We start from the raw sequence: 17,723 nt of genomic DNA on the forward strand, positions 1-17,723 counted from the left end.
ATTCTCTAGCTTTGTAGGATTTCTGAGGCAGAAAACAGTAACTGTATCTAAAGCAGAGCATAAGTTATCACAATACTGGTTTGGTAATTGTCTTCCCTTAGGAAATCAGTGTATATTTTAGTATGCCTGCTCAGTTGTTTCTCCCACTTCCTCAGTTACCAAGAAGTTAGCACTCTTTGAAAATTTTAGATGGAAGATGAAAATACTTATTTATTAGTTTCCTCAGGTGTTACCTGAACTAAGGAGACTTCAACTTCAGTTATAAATAAGAAAGTACAAGACTAAATCAGGACGGCTGTGTCGCTTGACACTACTTTTTGCCCTTCTCTGCAGCCTCCGTGGGGGCCAGGAGCTGAGTCGGCAGAGGGAGGGTGATTTATTTCTCCACATTTGGATGTGGGATGGAAAGTAGCAAGATCCTACTTTTATATTATCTTCCTCTTTTATAGTTTTTATGCCAGTTCCCAATCCTGTTTCCCTAACTTATTTTTTATAGCACTTGTCACCCTCAAAGATGCTATGCATGATTTATTTATTTTGTTTATGGTCCTTTCACCCACTTAACCCTCTTTAAGGGAAGAGATCTGTTTTGTTTTATTTTTCAATGGTGTAACCCCAGTGCCTAAAACAGTGGCTGGCATATGATAGATGCCCATTGGAGGCCTATTGTAGGTATTGAATGAATCTGTATTGATTCTCAGGGTGTATTTAAAAGCAAGGTGCTTGAGTGATGACATTTCCAAAAACTGGCAGTGTTACCACAGTGCAGCATTATTTCTGATTTCTTCTGTGAAGGGAACGGTGAAACAGCCCCCATAGCAAAGTCTAAATAGATGATGAATAAACACATGGCTTGCATGTATATTTGATGATGGTTTTATTTTCAAAACTGTAATTAAATGAGATAAAAATATATGGTTGGAGTTGCCGAAGCAACTTAAATTCAACATAAATAACAGCTGCTCTTCATCTGGGGATTTCATCCATATACAGCATTTTTTATGCCCTTAAAAAATTTTAACCAGTATACAGCTAATTCAGCATCCAGTGTCCCAAGAAATGTTTTATACTCAGAGAAGGGGAAGGAAAAGAGAAAAGAAATAGCCCTCTATGAGCCAGTGGTTAAACAAACCTGTTACTTCCAAAAGCTTTGATTTCCCCCAAATAGCTGTATGGCAGAACATGTCCAATTTCTTAGGAGCAATGAATTTAAGCATGACTGGCATTTTTCGTTATGAGTCATCAATCCCTATTTTATTAGTTCAGAAATCCACAACTGAGTACATAGTGAGGAGTCTTCTACTTGCTTTTAAAGCAAAACTTCTGCAGAGCATTGGTGTCAGGAAATACTAGTAAAGTTTGCCTCTCCCTTTAAAGTTAACCATCAGAGTAATTTCCTCCCAAGCTGCTTGGGGAAAATGCCTACTTTTATGGATAGAATTAAGAGCCAGTTTAACTATACGAACATCTACCTAATTTTATTTATGATCAAGGAGTGAGAAATTGCCCCTCTTCCTTCAGAGATTGTATCCACTGCCATTAAGTGTTAGGCAAATTCGGTAGCCATCTCGTTACTCAGGCTTGTACCCCTGAAAGCTTAACAAAAGAAAAGAAATGGACTGAAAAAGTCAGATATGAAGCAATTTCTCTTCACTTTAAAGCAAGGTTTTTCATGACCAATCGTTTGGCTGGTAGAGTTGTGGTCTTTGGGTTTTTATCATGATCTGTGGCCCATATATCTCCATCCAGTAATACATCCCCAAAGTTTTTTCCTGTAGATTAGCAGCTTTACAATGTCCTCTTGATGCAGTGCCTTTTCAGCATTTCTTCAGGGAATATTTATTCTAATGTTACTTGAATACATCTGACTTGCCCACTAGGGTTGCCCGTTTCTTAGGAAGACTTGGGCAAGGAATTACAACTTTCTAATTTTAATTTTCAGAGGGGAGAAAAAAAAGCCTATGAAGTAAAAGTTCAAAATGAAGATTCACATTTCTTTCCATCAAAACTGTAATGACCATAAGTCTATCAAGTTGTACAACTCTTACACTAGGTGAAGAACAGATAATTGTAGGATATTTCCCTGACTAGCTGATAACAGCCCTGATTACAAAGAGCAACAAGCCTGTGCAATTTGCATGATGTCCTTTCATGTTTTCTTCATCTCAAGTGTTCCCTGGGGCAGGTGTCAGTGGGTGAGAGAGTGTTTCTTTTGCCAAGCAATGCGTTTGTGTCATATGCTGCTTGCATTCCAATCTTAGTGTGCCTCTAAGCTTTCATTTTAAATTTCATTTTAAGGCACCGTAGGTGGTTCGGTGCAGTTGATTAAAGACCTTTTCTTAAAGTTATCTTTTAGAGCATCCCTGGTCATTGAGCACACAAAGGTCCATCGTAGCCAAGATGCTGGAAGACAGTGTGTCATATGGACAAATATTACAAGAAGGTTCACCCTACTCCAGCAAGTCTCCTGACCACCACCTCAGTGTGTGAAGCAGGAAAGGGAATAGTGCTCAGCAAATAGTAACTAAGCACATCATATGTGTTAGACATGTTTTGGGCACTGTGCTATATATAGCCTGATAAAGACTGAAAAGATTCCTGCCTCTATTGAGCCTTCATTTTGGGGTGGGGCGGGGGGGAAGGAACAGTAAACCAAATATCATATAAATGAACAAAGTAATCGCAGATGTTGGTGATGATCTCTATGAAAGACATAATAAAGAGGTGATGTGGTAGAGAGTAACCGGAGCTGCGTGGTGGGCTACTTCAGATTAAAAACTCAGCGAAGGCTACTCTGAGGAGGTGACATTTGAATTGAATCCCGAAGAATGAGCGTGATAAGCTAAAAGATGGGTAAAGAGCATTCCAAGCAAAGAGAACAGCAAGTTCAAAGGTCCTGAAACAGGATTAGCCTTAAGGTGTTTGAAGAACAGAAAGCAAAACATGGTTGTTACAGTATAAATAAGTATGGGGGAACCTAACAGGCGATGAGACGGGGGACCTGGGCAAGGATCAGATCCCTAAGGGCTATTGTAAAGCTCAGCAAAGAGTCCATATTTTGTTCTAAAATTTTCTAGGCCAAATGGTTTTCTGAAACTTTTGTTTCTCTTTGTGTTATGTAAGTATGAAACCAAAGATAGAGAATGCAGATGCCTAACCATTAACACTCCTGAGTTAGGATGGTATGCAAAAGGAGATGTGCTCCTGTAGAGAAAATTGCTGGTAATAATAGCTTGTGTTTTAGGGCACCTGTCTCCAAAGGAGAACAACAGTAGTTATGATGCCAGATTGTACTAATCACAGTAACCTCATGAGTCTGGTAGGTGCACACTTTTATGGAACACGCAGGGAAACTCAAACATCTGAAACTGGGTTGTTCTTTGGCTTCTTAAATAGCATGAAGGTCTAGGTAAAATAGAGTATGTCAAAGCAACGAGGAAAGAAAAAATCTGAAATCAGAAATAAAAATAGCTATCAGGAAAGTCGTACACTTACAGGGAAAAGGGCAGCAAAGCAGCCTTTATTTTCTTGTAAAGTCAAGAAAATAATAGCAGAGGGGTAAAAAATTATGAGTCTCAAATAGTCAACCAGAATATCAACATGTGTTGTTTCATTCCTGGTATCTAATTCAGTATAGAATAGAGGCTAAATACATGGACTTGTGGGTCAAAGAAGAGCTGGGGTCTAATCCACACTCTTCCTTATACTAGGACTGTGATCTCGGATATGGATTTTTTTAATTTCTATAAAGTGGAATCAGTAATAATACTTACATCATGGAGTTGTTGTGAGGATTTAATGAATGAATGCATGGAAAGTGAGAAATTGTGTTCTTTACATAAGTTAGTTGAAACTGGCCTTACATTTCTCCCAAAGAGTTAATATTTACAAAAGTGATTAAATTTCAAAATCAGCCCACAGAAGCCTCCTTAACAGGTAGCATTCATTATGCTCTTTTCAGGTCTTTCCTAGGTTTTGTTACTGGAAAGAAAAAGTGATGTAGAAATGTGGTGCAGGAAGAGAAAGAGGAGAGTAACCTCTTGCTAAATGCAGAATTGCTGACCGCAGACAAATTTGTCTTTGGCAATCTGCACACACCTTTCTCACCCTATATGTATTTTTTCTTTTTCCTTTTCAGCTCTTCTACAAAAAAATAAGGTAAAGAATTTTGAGTGAGAAACTAGTATTGTTTATAGATAGTTTTGTTGGTACATAACTCTTTCAGTAAGAAACACCTGTGAAGAAAATCAAATTTAAGAGTATTTTTAAGTCATTATTCCTTTCTTGAGCTTTCTCAGCCCTACGTTGCCTTCCTTATTACTCCATAGATTACATTTTCTTTGTTTCTTTTTTGGCTAATCAAAACTCACATTCAAAGAATCCATACTGCTCTTATTTATTTAAGAGGAAACAATCTCTTTGAATTAATTAATTCTTCACTGTAAGTGACTCATAGCAAGGTAATGCATTTGCAGCCATATGTGGGTTTAAAATGGCATTTCTATAATTCCAAAGTAATCCCTAAATTATAGACTTTCATCTGATATGACTAAATAGGTTGAGGAAAAATTCAGACAGAGGGAAAACATTGTGAGGGTCAGAATCAGCACCTGGGAGAGCTCCCATGAGTTCTTCCTTTTTCCCTTTGAAACAAGTGCTCTAAGGATTTTCGTAGGGATGTCGATAGCAGTAGCATTAGGCTATGAAAGAAGAAGGTCATAAACAATTTCTATAACTGAGTCATTTGTAAAGTGTGTGTACATTAATTTAGGAATACTGATAAGGTCCTTTGTTATCTATACAAAGATCTCCAGGAAAGAGATTGGCTTTTCTTTTCAAAGTCAAACCACTACCTAGAATAAGATTTTGATCCCTTACTTTAAACTGCCAACAAATTGGGATATTTAATGTCAGATCTTGAGCATATCCATAGGTTTTTGATTGTTTTGTTTTACTTAGTTGTTGGAGAGATAAAATGGCTGACACCAACACTTGGAGGAAAAGAGGAACTCAAAAATTATTTGCTGAAGGTTGGCTAAACAAATGGAAAAATTAATGACATAGGAAAAGCAAGATACTGACAAACATATAATGTATATATATATATATTTTTCCAGTTCCATTTATATTCATTCTGTTTTCATCTGGTATACAGTGTAAACTCCTCAAATTTTAAGTGCAACAAGTAAATTTATATAATCAGTAAATAATATGTTTCGTCTTTTATTTCTCTGTTAAAATAACAATATTTTGTATCCTTTATAAAGATACACAAACATCAGTTTTTACTGTTTTATGAAAATGATATTTCCCACCTTAACATTAAAAAGTAATACCTGCTCAGAATATACCATCGTAGGAATTTCTTAAGGAAAATTACCTGAATTCAGTATATGGGAGTGTTTCTTAATTTTAAGTCACCTGAAGAGTACACTCCATGCACTGCAAAGGATAAGGTATCTGGCTTACTTTAGCACCAGTCTAGACTTGAAAACACAGTTAAGACCAGCAAAAGAAGAGGTGTTTTAAGTCTTAGCAGCTTATTTTGCCACAGTGGGATTGACCTGACTACTCTACTGTTACTTTATCTGGTGGAAGTTTGGAATCACTAGCTTTGCCCCAGTGAGTTACTTTCTGTAGACTTTCCTGTGGTGCTCAGAAATGATAATGATAGCGCTAGCATCTACAGACTACTGACTTTGGGCCAGTCATTGTGTTAAGTGCTTTATATTCATGATCTTAATCTCTAAAGAGCCGTATGAGATAGGAATTATTTTCCTGATATTAGAAATGAAGAAACTGAAGTTCAAGGAGAGTACTCACCCACATCGTACAGCTAAAGAGTGAGAGTACCGAGTTTGTGCTCAGGTCCTTCTGACTGCAGAGCCAGTGTGCTAAACCATTAAGTAATTCTTCCTCTTGCTGTACACTCTCACAGGAAAAACCCATCAGCCATGCCAGTCTCCCTAATGGTTTCTTCTTTCTTGTGTGGAAAGAATGTCAAAAATGTGACTTTGCAACTCATAAGGTTTTTGTAAAGTTAGACTTATTGTCATTCTGAGTCCCTAGAATCCAAGAAGCCATGCAAATCCACATATGTACACACTCAAGGAGCAAATGGCAGAGTCAAGACATAATTTTAGATATGCTGCATGATAACTGGTTTTTAAAGTCATACCCCCCAAATACCTCTTTTTAAAATAAATAGTGCAGTCATCATTATGGAAATTATATTCATAACAAATACATCACTTGACCATTTTTCCAAGCTGATATTGATTTTTTCATTGATTGCTTCTTGAAGGAAGCAGTAACAAAGGCAACTGTCACTGACAATTTCTTCTTCTAAAGTCACCCTGTGAGAATTGATAGAATCCAGGTCTACCCAAGTCAGGAAAAAAGTGAATAGGTATTTTTTTAACTTGTAGTAAATAATACATGCGTTAAAAATATGTGCATTACTTGCATGGTTTACTGTATCATTTTTCCTCTTTCCTCTTCTCCTGCCCCTCTGTGGATTCTTGACAAAGCGTGATGTATGTTACTATGTCATTAACCTTTCCTGGCCATTTTAAAGCTGAATTTCTTATGCTCTTCTACGCTGGCTCCACCCTGTGGATGGCTTTAACTCTTCCTGTTCATAAGTGTGATGGGCAGTCCCTTAATGATGGCCAAAAAAGTTACTCTTTCTTATTTACTGTTATTACTTCTCAAAAAATATCTTGGACCCTAGATTTTGTTTTCGTTCAACCCATCCAGGTATTTTTTATAGACTACCTCATCCCCAGCTCTAAACATTTAATAACTTTCCAGACAGTAAATATCTGGGGATTTTTCCCCCTCACTCTCTGATTTACTCTGTGGGCTGAATTCCAAATGTTTTCATATATTAAGGCTTTTATTATTTATCTCATGTTGCAGCTTTAAGACCTTTGTACACTTTTACTTCTCAAGGAATTTAGCTGCTAAAGCACTTCCTCTAAGCTCTCAATGAGCTACACTTTCCAAGTACTATAATAGTGTATTTTTTAAAACCTCATGTAAAAATAAAGTGCTAATATTATATTCTACAGAAGAACAAAGGACAGTTGTTTTCACAGAAAAACATGACAGGAAAACACATCTGCCACAAAACTGTGCATTTTTTAGCCCACGATTTCTGGAAAGATTTATATAAAACGCTGATAAATGAAGTCAACACCAAAATGTATGGTCACCAAAAAAAAAAAAAAAAAAAAATGTATGGTCACTCATTTTTTAAAAAAGTCTCCAAGTCACTTTTCAATGGACCATACAGAAAGCTGCAAAAAATGTTTTGAGAAACTACAGTGCATGGATATTAATTCCTTGTCATAAGAGTACATCATTTATTCAGGTACCTTTAGTAACTATCATTTATCCAACTACCTTTAGTAACTAGCTGCACGGAGCTAAAGGGAATACTACCCAAGTGTCATGGTTCAGCTACCTCCCTGACAATGCAGCAATCCTGCTTTTTAATACGGTGGTTTCTGATTGTTTTCTTCTTGTTCCACTCCATCCTTTGCACCTGATGTTTAAAATCCCCCCATCAAGTGATCACCCGCAAGGAAAAGCAAAGGAATAGAAAATTTGGAATCAAATGTACCGACTCATCGCATTGTGCATTGAAATGTGGACTTTCTTACATATTCACTGAAGAGCATAAAATTCATTCAAACAAACTTTTTTTTTTGGTCCCTAGGATGTGAAGTAACTAGCTTGAATGCCCTTTTTCACTGGCTTCACTAAGTCAGTGGGGAAATGATAGATTCTGGTACTTGATAGTGGTGGGTTTGGAGAGAAGCAGATGAGTTTGTATTCTTCTGGCCACTTTCTCAGTTTGTGAAGAAGGTTCTGAAATTCAGTAACATCACCTTAAAATTGGGAATTAAAACTATAATGGAATTAAATGAGATCTGTGTGAAAATTTGTTAGCACATGGTATGAACTCATTACATTTTGCAAGTAGATCCAATTATTGCTATGAGTGCTACGGTCATGATGACATAACATTATCTATAACGTATTCTAACTTGGAATGCCTCTTGCTACTGATTATTACCTAGTACCAAGTCTTTGGAGATAAAATGACCCTAAATAAGAGAATATATATGTGAGAATATTTCTGGGAAAGGCCTGGCCATGCCCAAGTTTCAAAAAAATACCCATTCACACACACATAGTTCTTTAATTTGGAAAATTATCATGCTGCTAGCAGTTAGGATCTGAATGGATAATTACATCTGAAAAGACCAATAATGGACATGCAATCTTTTCTTAAACATGTGCATAAATATGGTGACCTTTGACTAGCCTCTTCACCTCTCTCTAGAGTTCATTTGCTATTCAAAACCCTTTCTTAAATGGAATAATAGGGGTATGATTTGCCACTGGACTACATTATTCCTCAGTGAACAGAACATATAGTAAGCACCAAACTTGTAGCAGGAAAGGCTTTGTGCTTTTTAAATATTACCTCATTTAATCTTTTCCCATCATCTTTTCAAAATAAATTACATTTAATTACATCTCATGTTATTTATGGGAAAATTAAACCTTGCATAATACATGGCAGAGATGATTTTCAAACTCAGATCTGCCCAAATGCAATATTTCCATTCAGTATGTAGGTAGGGTTTACCATCTGGAATCTATTTCACTTAACTGCTAAGAATCTTATTGAAATATTATCTCAAATAACCAGATTAATGCAATTTTCTAACTGTCCAAAACAAATCCTGTGGAACTGCATGGACTCATAAACTATAGGGAAATAAACAGGAATGCAGTTTTTAAAACTCAATAAGGACAAGTTAAAAAAAAATCATTGCATATATTTCTCATTTTCTTTCCCATTTCCTAATGCTCTTTCTCTAGTCAGAATCAAGGTGGATTTTGCCTGGATAAGACTTGATCTCAATTACCTATCAGTTCTTAATTTTTCATGCCACTCTGGAGATTGGATGAGATGTCTCTGCCAAAACTTAGATGACTTATTTTAAGAACCTGTATGCAGAAGCGACAATTTAGAGTGATTCAGTATCATTTTTAGGGATAATGGTTTACAGTATTAATGCCATAATGAAGTTTTTTAAATCTCTAGTTTAATCATTTTCAAAGGCTTCTCAAACCATTTCCTTAAAGAGAAGAAAAAATCATGTCCTAGCCTCACCTGGTACTCATGGAATAAAAGGAATTTTATTACATCAGAAATGTAATGAAAGGAATCTCATTACATCAAAACTTAAATTGTAGTCATGTTTTGTTTTGCACTAAGTACGTGCGGGTCCTCAAGGTGTCGCTCTGCACACCTCAACTTCAGCAGTCTTTGGATTCCCATGATTAGGTGTTACCTGTCAGTCCTGCCCACCAAACTCTTGAGTCCCTACAGGGCAGAAGCTTTCTTTTCATAATGTCTGTATCCCGAGCTGGCAGCCAAATTTGGATGTGTTTAATTGATAAAAGCAATAATATATGAGCTTCAGATTTGCCTAATTCTAGAAGAAGCTGGTAATGAAGACATGTATGTGTATAGATTATTTCTTTAACATCTTTATTGGAGTATAATTGCTTTACAATGGTGTGTTAGTTTCTGCTTTATAATAAAGTGAGTCAGCTATACATATACATATATCCCCATATCTCCTCCGTCTTGCATCTCCCTCCCACCCACCCTATCCCACCCCTCTAGGTGGTCACAAAGTACCGAGCTTATACACACTACCAAATGTAAAATAGACAGCTAGTGGGAGGCAGCCACATAGCACAGGGAGGTCAGCTCGGTGTATAAATTATTTTTAACCCTGTGAACACTCCCTGAAACGCAGCCTGAGTGTGGAAACATTCCATTTTGTAACTGCAGCAATGCTGTCCAGGTTTATTTCCTAGCTCCATTACTCCCTGATGTTGTACCCTTTAACAAATGTTATAGTGCCACTCTTTTCTAGTCTGTAAAATGAGGATATTAATGGTACTTAACTCATATAAGTGTTGTTAGGATCACTTGAAATAATCACCATAAAATACTTACCAAAATGGCCAAAATGGAGGAAATAGTCAATAAATGTTACTGAACTCTGATGTGCACAGCTACAGGGCTTGCAACCCTACAGAACATACTTGGCTTAGAATAATCCTCAAATCTGGTAACAGGTTATTACATCAAATGTTTCAGACAACAAAAAATGAAATGGCACTTAAAACAATCATTGCTGAGAGGATTTGCAGTTGGAAGGATGAAAGAAAAATCTTTTTGAACAATAATATGTCTGTCACTTTATTAGACATATTTCTTATATTAACTCATTGTTATTGGCAACTGTGTATTTACTGACTCCAACTGTGATCTTTGGGCTTGTAACGTCTTATATTTCTAACCAGATTTGACTTCCTTGAGAAAGGGGAACTTTCTTCCAAACAGAACCTTGGACAGTACCTTATAAGTATTTAAAAATACACAGGAACTTTATAAAACAATTGTGTATGTATGTCTGTTTACACATTGTATGTAATGTGTGTGTGTGTGTGTAGACAGAGATAGTCATATTCTAGGTACATATAGAGTAACAAACATAATTACATATAATGGAACGGTTTGTGAAGTAAACAGTTGACTATCAAAACCCACGAATTTACATCCTGATAATGATATTCAGTTACAGATAGAGTTGGGGAGGTCACTTACTCCATCCAGACATGTGCTACCCAATAAAACTTTCTGCACTGATGTAAATGTTCTCTCTCTCTCTGCTGTCCAGTGTGGAAACCAGTAGCTACGTGTGCCTCTTGAGCACTTAAGATGCAGCTCGTGTGACTAAGGAACTGAATTCATACATTTTATTTGATTTTAACTGTTTTTTAACTTAAATAGGCACATGTAGCAAGTGGCTACCTTACAGTATAGATATAGAGTCATAGAGGATGAGACAATATCATGCAAGAAGACGGTAGAGTTGAATTTCCCTGATCCGGGTGGTGTAAAGGCCGTTTTACAGCAGAAGACTATCCTCTTTTGAAGTAGTATTAGTCTTCCATAATGTCTTAGGACTTTAAATTTTAAACTCCTTTTCCTTTATGTCTCCCAACAGATCTTGAAAACTTTAAAACAAGAACGAGAAGCACCGTGTCTGTCCGCCAAGGTCAGGGGATGGTACTGCTGTGCGGCCCACCAGCCCATGCTGGAGGTAACTCTGCACCGAAATGTGCACATGTCACCGACTGCTATTTTTCTTGCTGATTGTTCACCCTCTTGGCATCAGTGTCATTCGTAGAGATTCCCAAAGTCCCTCTGTGTCGAGGAAGCATCGTCATTGCCTCCCATAATTAGGATAGGAAAATATCAGATGGTACCAATGTTCCATCCCCCTGCTGTCTACCTGGCTCAAGGGGAAAGATACCTGAGTCCATCAAAATCAGAATCCTGTTGCTTGGTAAAACCGCCAGCACTTCTTCCAACTTGATCGTATTAAAAGATGGCCTTGCTTCACTTCATCTCATTGTTGGTCTGGGAAGGGATCAGACCCAGAACCAGAGTCCCTTGACCACAGAATCCAAGATGACTTTGTAAGGACTCATAATGACTAGATCAGTTAGGAATGCATTTGATTGCAAGTCCCTGAAAACCCAGCTAACACCGGCTTCGGTGGACTTGGGTTTGTGTTGTTCTCACACATAAGACTTCCAAAGGTATGTGGTATAAAGCTGGCACTGCTTTTGGGGGACATCTTCCAGGACCCAAGCCCTTTCTTTGATCCTTCTCTGAAGTCCTAAACATGGGGCATGGCTAAGGCACCAGTGCAGAAAGGTAGAAATGGGAAGAGGGCAGGGCAAATGTCAGAAGTCTCTTCATTTCGAGTTGCTTTTGTATTATGGAAGGTTTGCTTTGCCCAAGGACTTCTATGTACATTTCATTGATCACTCCAGTGGCAAAAGAGACACAAAAATCAAGTATTTTCTACAGATACACGATGGCCCTAAAAAATCATAATTTTGATAATAAGGGAGAATGCGGAGAGGCGATGTGTAGGCAGGTTGCAGTGTCTGCAGAAAGGACTAATGATGACTGGAAGGTGACTCTGACTGCACATACAGAGTTCAGGAGTCTGGAGGTTTAGTAGTTAGTGATATTTATTAGGATTTCACTACAGCTTGTGCTGACAAGACTGATAAACTCCATTTGTGGTCACTCTGGCTAAAATTTAGTTTGATACCTGCTCTCCTTGTTATTACCTTAATTTTCCATTTGGCTTTACATGTGATGGAAAAAGAAGATATTTTAAACTGAGAATTTGAAAACACCATTTTATTTTTGTCCTGTCTTCAGAAGTTTTAACTTTTCCTTCTCACCTAATGCCCCGGCTAACGTTTTTAGCAGAAAATAACAATTAGTGAAACAGCTACATGGCTTGCATTTCAAGCACTGTGAATAGATAAGCAGGTGGAAGAGGCAGGCACCCCTCCAAGTCTGGATGGAGGGTATGGAATTGTTAGGGTTTCTGGTGTTTGAGACTGGCAGAGAATCCAGATTACATTTCAGGAGTTTGTCTTCTGAGAAACGGGTTTATTCTTTAGGACTTAATTTTCTTGCCAAGTTAGTATCAGAAGCATTCAATTTGGAGTCCAGGACATGAATTCTGGTCCTGGCTCTATTTCAAATCATTATTTGATATTGGGCTACTATGTTCACGTTCTCTATCTCTACTCATCTCTAAACGAAGAGATTAAAAGAAATCTCTCAGATGCCTTTTAGTTCTATCATTACATAATAATTGCTGAATAAAAACTAAACATATTTATAAACTATATGTGCATTATTGAAGTCCTGTCCTTTATATGAGGAGGGCCATTAACTGGACATCTATTTAGGTTAAAGTGATGTTCACTCACATTAACAGTTCTCTTCTTATTATGAAATTTGATCAAATAAGAAAGGAAGATTTTGCTAATTTCTTCTGCAGGCTACCTTCACAGCATTAATCTTTCATAACATGGCAGCAACTCTGAAAATTAATCTTACAGCATATTGAGAAAAAAATACCCCACTAATCCCTGGTACAATGATATCTTTGGGAAACGCAAAACACAAGAAGCACTGTTGTGCTGCTCCACAATGAATGAACCTGAATACTTTCCCCTTCCCACTCAGAAATATATTAAAAATTTCTGTGGACACCTACTGAAATTTGCTTGTCTCTGCTGGCAGTAGTCAGCAGCTCTGAAATCCAGTTCCTTGAGTTGTGCTGACATTCCTGACAGTCTTGATGGTGAAAGACAAGGAAATAAATATTCTCATTATGGGCTCTATTAGAAACTGTGAGCTCAGTAATACTGTAGGCAAGGCAGGCAAGGCAAGGAAATTTGAGAGAAAACAAGGTGGGTATTGAAGGTTATAAGAGAGCATCACAGACATCCATCAGTTTGGGGCAGTGGAGTCAATGATTATCTGATGAAATCTCCCCAGTTACTCAAAACCCTCCAACGCAAACTGTCCAGCAGTGATTCTCTCATTGCTTCTCCAGGCTGTGATCACCTTAAAGCTGGCAGCATCGCCAAGAGCCGCTGGACATACTGAGCGTTTTAAACCCAGCATATGGTATCCCAGTTTCTATTGTAACAGATCATGAAGAGGAAAGGAAATGAGTCAGCCTTTTATTGTATCAGTGGGATACTGGGTAATGGCATGAGATCCATTGTAAGGGATGCTGCATGTCCTATTTCAAAAGCTGTGCAGTGTCAGACCTTCTTAGGATAACATAGAAATGAGCAGCAATTAATCTACTTTGAAAAGCATTTCCATCGGCACGTAGTTCCAGTGCTCTACCAATCACCCTGCATAGCGTCTTTGTCATTTCTTGGTTAATAGGTACAAATTCAGATGTGATGTCGTCGCATAGATTGTACTATTAAATCTTTAACACAGACACCAAAAAATAGAAATCACTATGGATGATGGGGCTCTGGTTGTCTATGATGCTTCTGTAGATTAGAAACAGAGTATTTTGAGATCTAGAATTCTCACTGTGCTTTCCATCAACTCCAGGGTCATTTGGCAGCAGGAATTTGTGATCTTCAACCACTCATTAAATAGGAACAGAAGTGAGGTACTTTGGGATTCTCCCTCCTAGCTTACTAAAACTGACAGCTCATTCACCAGTGAAATCCCCATGAACTGCTCACCAAGGGATATTTTTGTTTCCACCTTCCTTTTATATGTCACCCAGATCCTTGCTGCTCAAAATGTCGTCCTTGTACCTGAAGTATCTGCCTCACCTGGAAGATTGTTAAAAAGGCAGAGTGTTGGATGCCACACAGGGCCTACTGTATCAGAATTCAGATTTTAACAGGATCTCCAAGTGATTCATGTGCACATTAAAGTTTGAAAAGCCCTGAGCTTCACCTATGCTCCCCCCACACTCCGCACCTCTGGCCAGAGGTGTGCAGGAAGCGGAAGCATCACCAGGGCAGCATGTTAGAGCCACAGGTGCCTGGCCTTTGCCCACGGATATTCTGATTCCATAAACCCAGGGCAGGGTCCCCAAAACTGTTGTTCCAGTTGGCTGGAACAGATTGAGGCAGCGCCAGATTGAAGATACACCCACTTTGATCACCTTCTACAAAACCAGCCCAGGTTCACCCTGCTGAGGTGGAGTACTTTGATTTCCACATCAAACCCAAGCAGAAGTGTTAGAAGTTTTTTATGTCCAATTCGTATTTAAAAGAATTTAAAATAAAATATAATCACTTCAGGGTTTCCTATATTTTTTTCATTGTTGTTAAGAGAGGTGAACAACTAAGAAAAGACTGGCTTTTTCTCAGATATTCACATGAAGAAGTAGCATTTTACATTTGGACAGCTCTTACTACGTCGTTGTTAGAGAAAATATGTCTTCCTACAGTGTAAAAAAAGAAAGCCACATGATTCTGATTCTGAGATTATTTTCGTTGTTATGAGTTATAGAGAAACTAGCTATAATTGTCGTCGTTGGATGCTTTTACGCTAAACACATCCCCGTTAAACTTAGATCCCATTCGCACGGCACCAGACTCAAGGACCTTATAACAGCATCTGTAGAGTTCCTTATGGTGTTTATAATCTTTAGTTTACCTTATATTATCTTTGGATCCTTACAATAATCCTATAAGAAATAAGGACATGTGTTTCATAGATAAGAAAGTGAAAGCAAAGAGATTAAGTGAGGTCACACGTTAATCAGTGGCAGGTCTAGGAGTTACCTTTGCGTAGAATGTGCCCCATTTCTTTTTATAGTCAGGAGACAACCGTACAACTACTTTTTTCTACTCTGTATGCATTAGTTCTTTGGGTGCCATCCCATATCAATTCAGTCTGAATTTTTTTTTGAGATTGGTTCCTTTGACATCATTCATAGTTTTGAAAGCACTCCAGGTGATTCGAATATGTAGCCAGGGTGGAAAACTTGTGTGTCTGCCCTGCAAAATCAAGTAGGTCTTGTCCCAGCAAAAACCTTTTGATTTGCAAACATCTCCAGGGGCCCAGAAATGTGATTTGATCTAGACATATCATGAATATTATAGTCTTAAAAAAATCAATCACACCCTCCCACAGCATGATTATTTCAGCTGGATATTTGTCTTTGCTGTAGGACAGAGGTAAAAGCATGAAACTAGGACACCCACATTCTAATCCTAGTGCTGCTGTTAACTTACTTGAGCCAATTATATAACTTCTCTGAGCCCTATTCTTTTTCTATCTCCCCACACGTACTCAGCTTCCGGCATCAAGATGTCACCTTCAGAATCCGGCTCACCAGTTTCTTAATTAGTCCAAACTATGCTGACAGGTCACTGGGCCACAAGTAATCTTGCTGTGCTAAAATGAGCATCCTTTATGCCCAGAATAGTCTTCAAGACATCTACATGCTAGTCAAGAATGTATAATGAATAAGGCAGGAGTGCCTAATTCCCCTCTGCATGCCTTATTCCCATGCCTGCCCCAAACTGCTTACCAATTTTATATAACTTTAGATTTTCAGGGGCATCCATATTAGCTCCAAATACCAACCCATTCCACTGCAGTCCAGACAGTTTAGCTCTTTGCCTTCATGTTTCACCCAAAGGTACATGCAGATTCCATTCTAATCCAGCTCCAAACCTCAAACCATAGCACACTATCCTTTGGATTCTGAGTATTGCAACCTCCAGGTAGTGTAGTTACCAGGCCCTGCCTGCCATATCAGACGCCTTTGGATACTGACATCTTCCTGGCTGGGTTCTAATTTTCTCGCTCTGTTGATTAGACAACTGACCACCTTCCTCAGGAAGCAGTCCCTCCGTTTCCAACTTATTCCTCTACTTTCTCTCACTGAGATTTCAGGCTCTCCTTCTCCGTATCTTGGTTCCCAGCATAACTCTCAAATCCTCACACAGCATTATGCCAGCCAAATGGAATTTATCTTTGTCCTTTAAATCTCCCCAGTGTGTTGTAAGGATTAAAGACATAATAAATGTGGTACCAGTTTGCAAAATTCAAACATCCAAACATTCCTGATTTTATTAATTAGGCCTGGTTTGATTTTTTCATTTGCCTAAGCCTGGAATTAAAATTAAATCAGAAAATCGCTTGTCTTTGAAGACATATTATGATTCTTGATTTACATTCATTTAACAAATTTTAAGTAGGCAAATATTTTTCAGATATATCTTCCAAGAGATTCATCTGGAATATGCATCTATTGTTAACATAAACTCATCATGCTCTGGCATTGTGGCTTTATTAAAATGCTGATTTAGCCATTCTCCTAACATTTGAAAATTGCTCTTAAAGACTCAGCATGACAATTGAGATGAACTCTGCCAATCAGCTTCTCAGAGGCCAAGCCCCATGTAATTCTTTATGTTTGCATGTTACCTTAGCGTGCACAGTATGTGCCTGGGCTCCATTCATTTCCTTAGAAGAAACAAAGCATTAATTGGGCCTCAGAGGAGCTAAGGGCTTTAAAATATTGCAGAGTTTATTTTAAGAGACTAGGGAACATAATCTTCAGCTTAATTTGTATGGCTATTTTAAAACAAAATTTGAAATTTTTAGATGGTTATAAGATTAACAGTCACTTAATTGTCATGAAAAGCTATAAGAAGAGTCCCTTTCTAAGTGTGGTACCAATCTCCTCTTCTGGTTATAGTGGGGACATGGTTGAACGTGCACATCAGGATGAAGGGCCGACATTGCACTTGAGTCATCTTGTTCTCTGTGTGTGTGTGTGTGTGTGTGTGTGTGTGTGTGTGTGTGTGTGTGGAGTGAGGGAAGGTGCCCAAAATTAGACTCAGTTTTTAAGACACTTAAATAACAAGTGATAAATTATGTTCTTAGGATCTTGAGTCCTTAATGTTTGGTCAGCACTGAAATAGCTGCCCTTTGATGCCCATTTCATGTCACCTGAGAAGTGACTTACCTGAGAGATACCCTATCTCCTACAAATAAATTTTAGAACCACAGGTGTTCAGTAAGTTAAGAGTGACCTTGTTGGAGATCAGTGATTGAGAAGAGGTTTTCTGGATGTGGGATCCCGGGAAATAATGTTTAAAATGCTGGTTGGAGCAGCATTGAAATAATACTACTGTTCTAGTCTTCAAGAATATTACGGATCAAACTCTGGTAAACCAACTTGGATGGTATTATTTCTATGGAAAATGCATTCTGAGTTCCACTTCTAAGCCCAAGACAT

At 38.0% G+C, this 17,723-nt stretch overlaps 1 protein-coding gene across 13 annotated transcripts in view; it reads left to right on the forward strand.

Moving 5' to 3' along the window:
- The window catches only part of CNTN4 (contactin 4), a 977,605-nt gene that overhangs the window by 713,447 nt on the left and 246,435 nt on the right, over positions 1–17,723 (forward strand). For all 13 annotated transcript variants that reach the window (XM_067755248.1, XM_067755246.1, XM_067755236.1 and 10 more), the window contains one exon: positions 11,109–11,204. In XM_067755248.1, coding sequence (XP_067611349.1) covers positions 11,109–11,204 — 96 coding nt within the window. The remainder of the gene's footprint in view (positions 1–11,108; positions 11,205–17,723) is intronic.

The sequence above is a fragment of the Pseudorca crassidens genome, chromosome 10, assembly GCF_039906515.1.
Source record: "Pseudorca crassidens isolate mPseCra1 chromosome 10, mPseCra1.hap1, whole genome shotgun sequence".
NCBI classification, from domain to species: Eukaryota; Metazoa; Chordata; class Mammalia; order Artiodactyla; family Delphinidae; genus Pseudorca; species Pseudorca crassidens.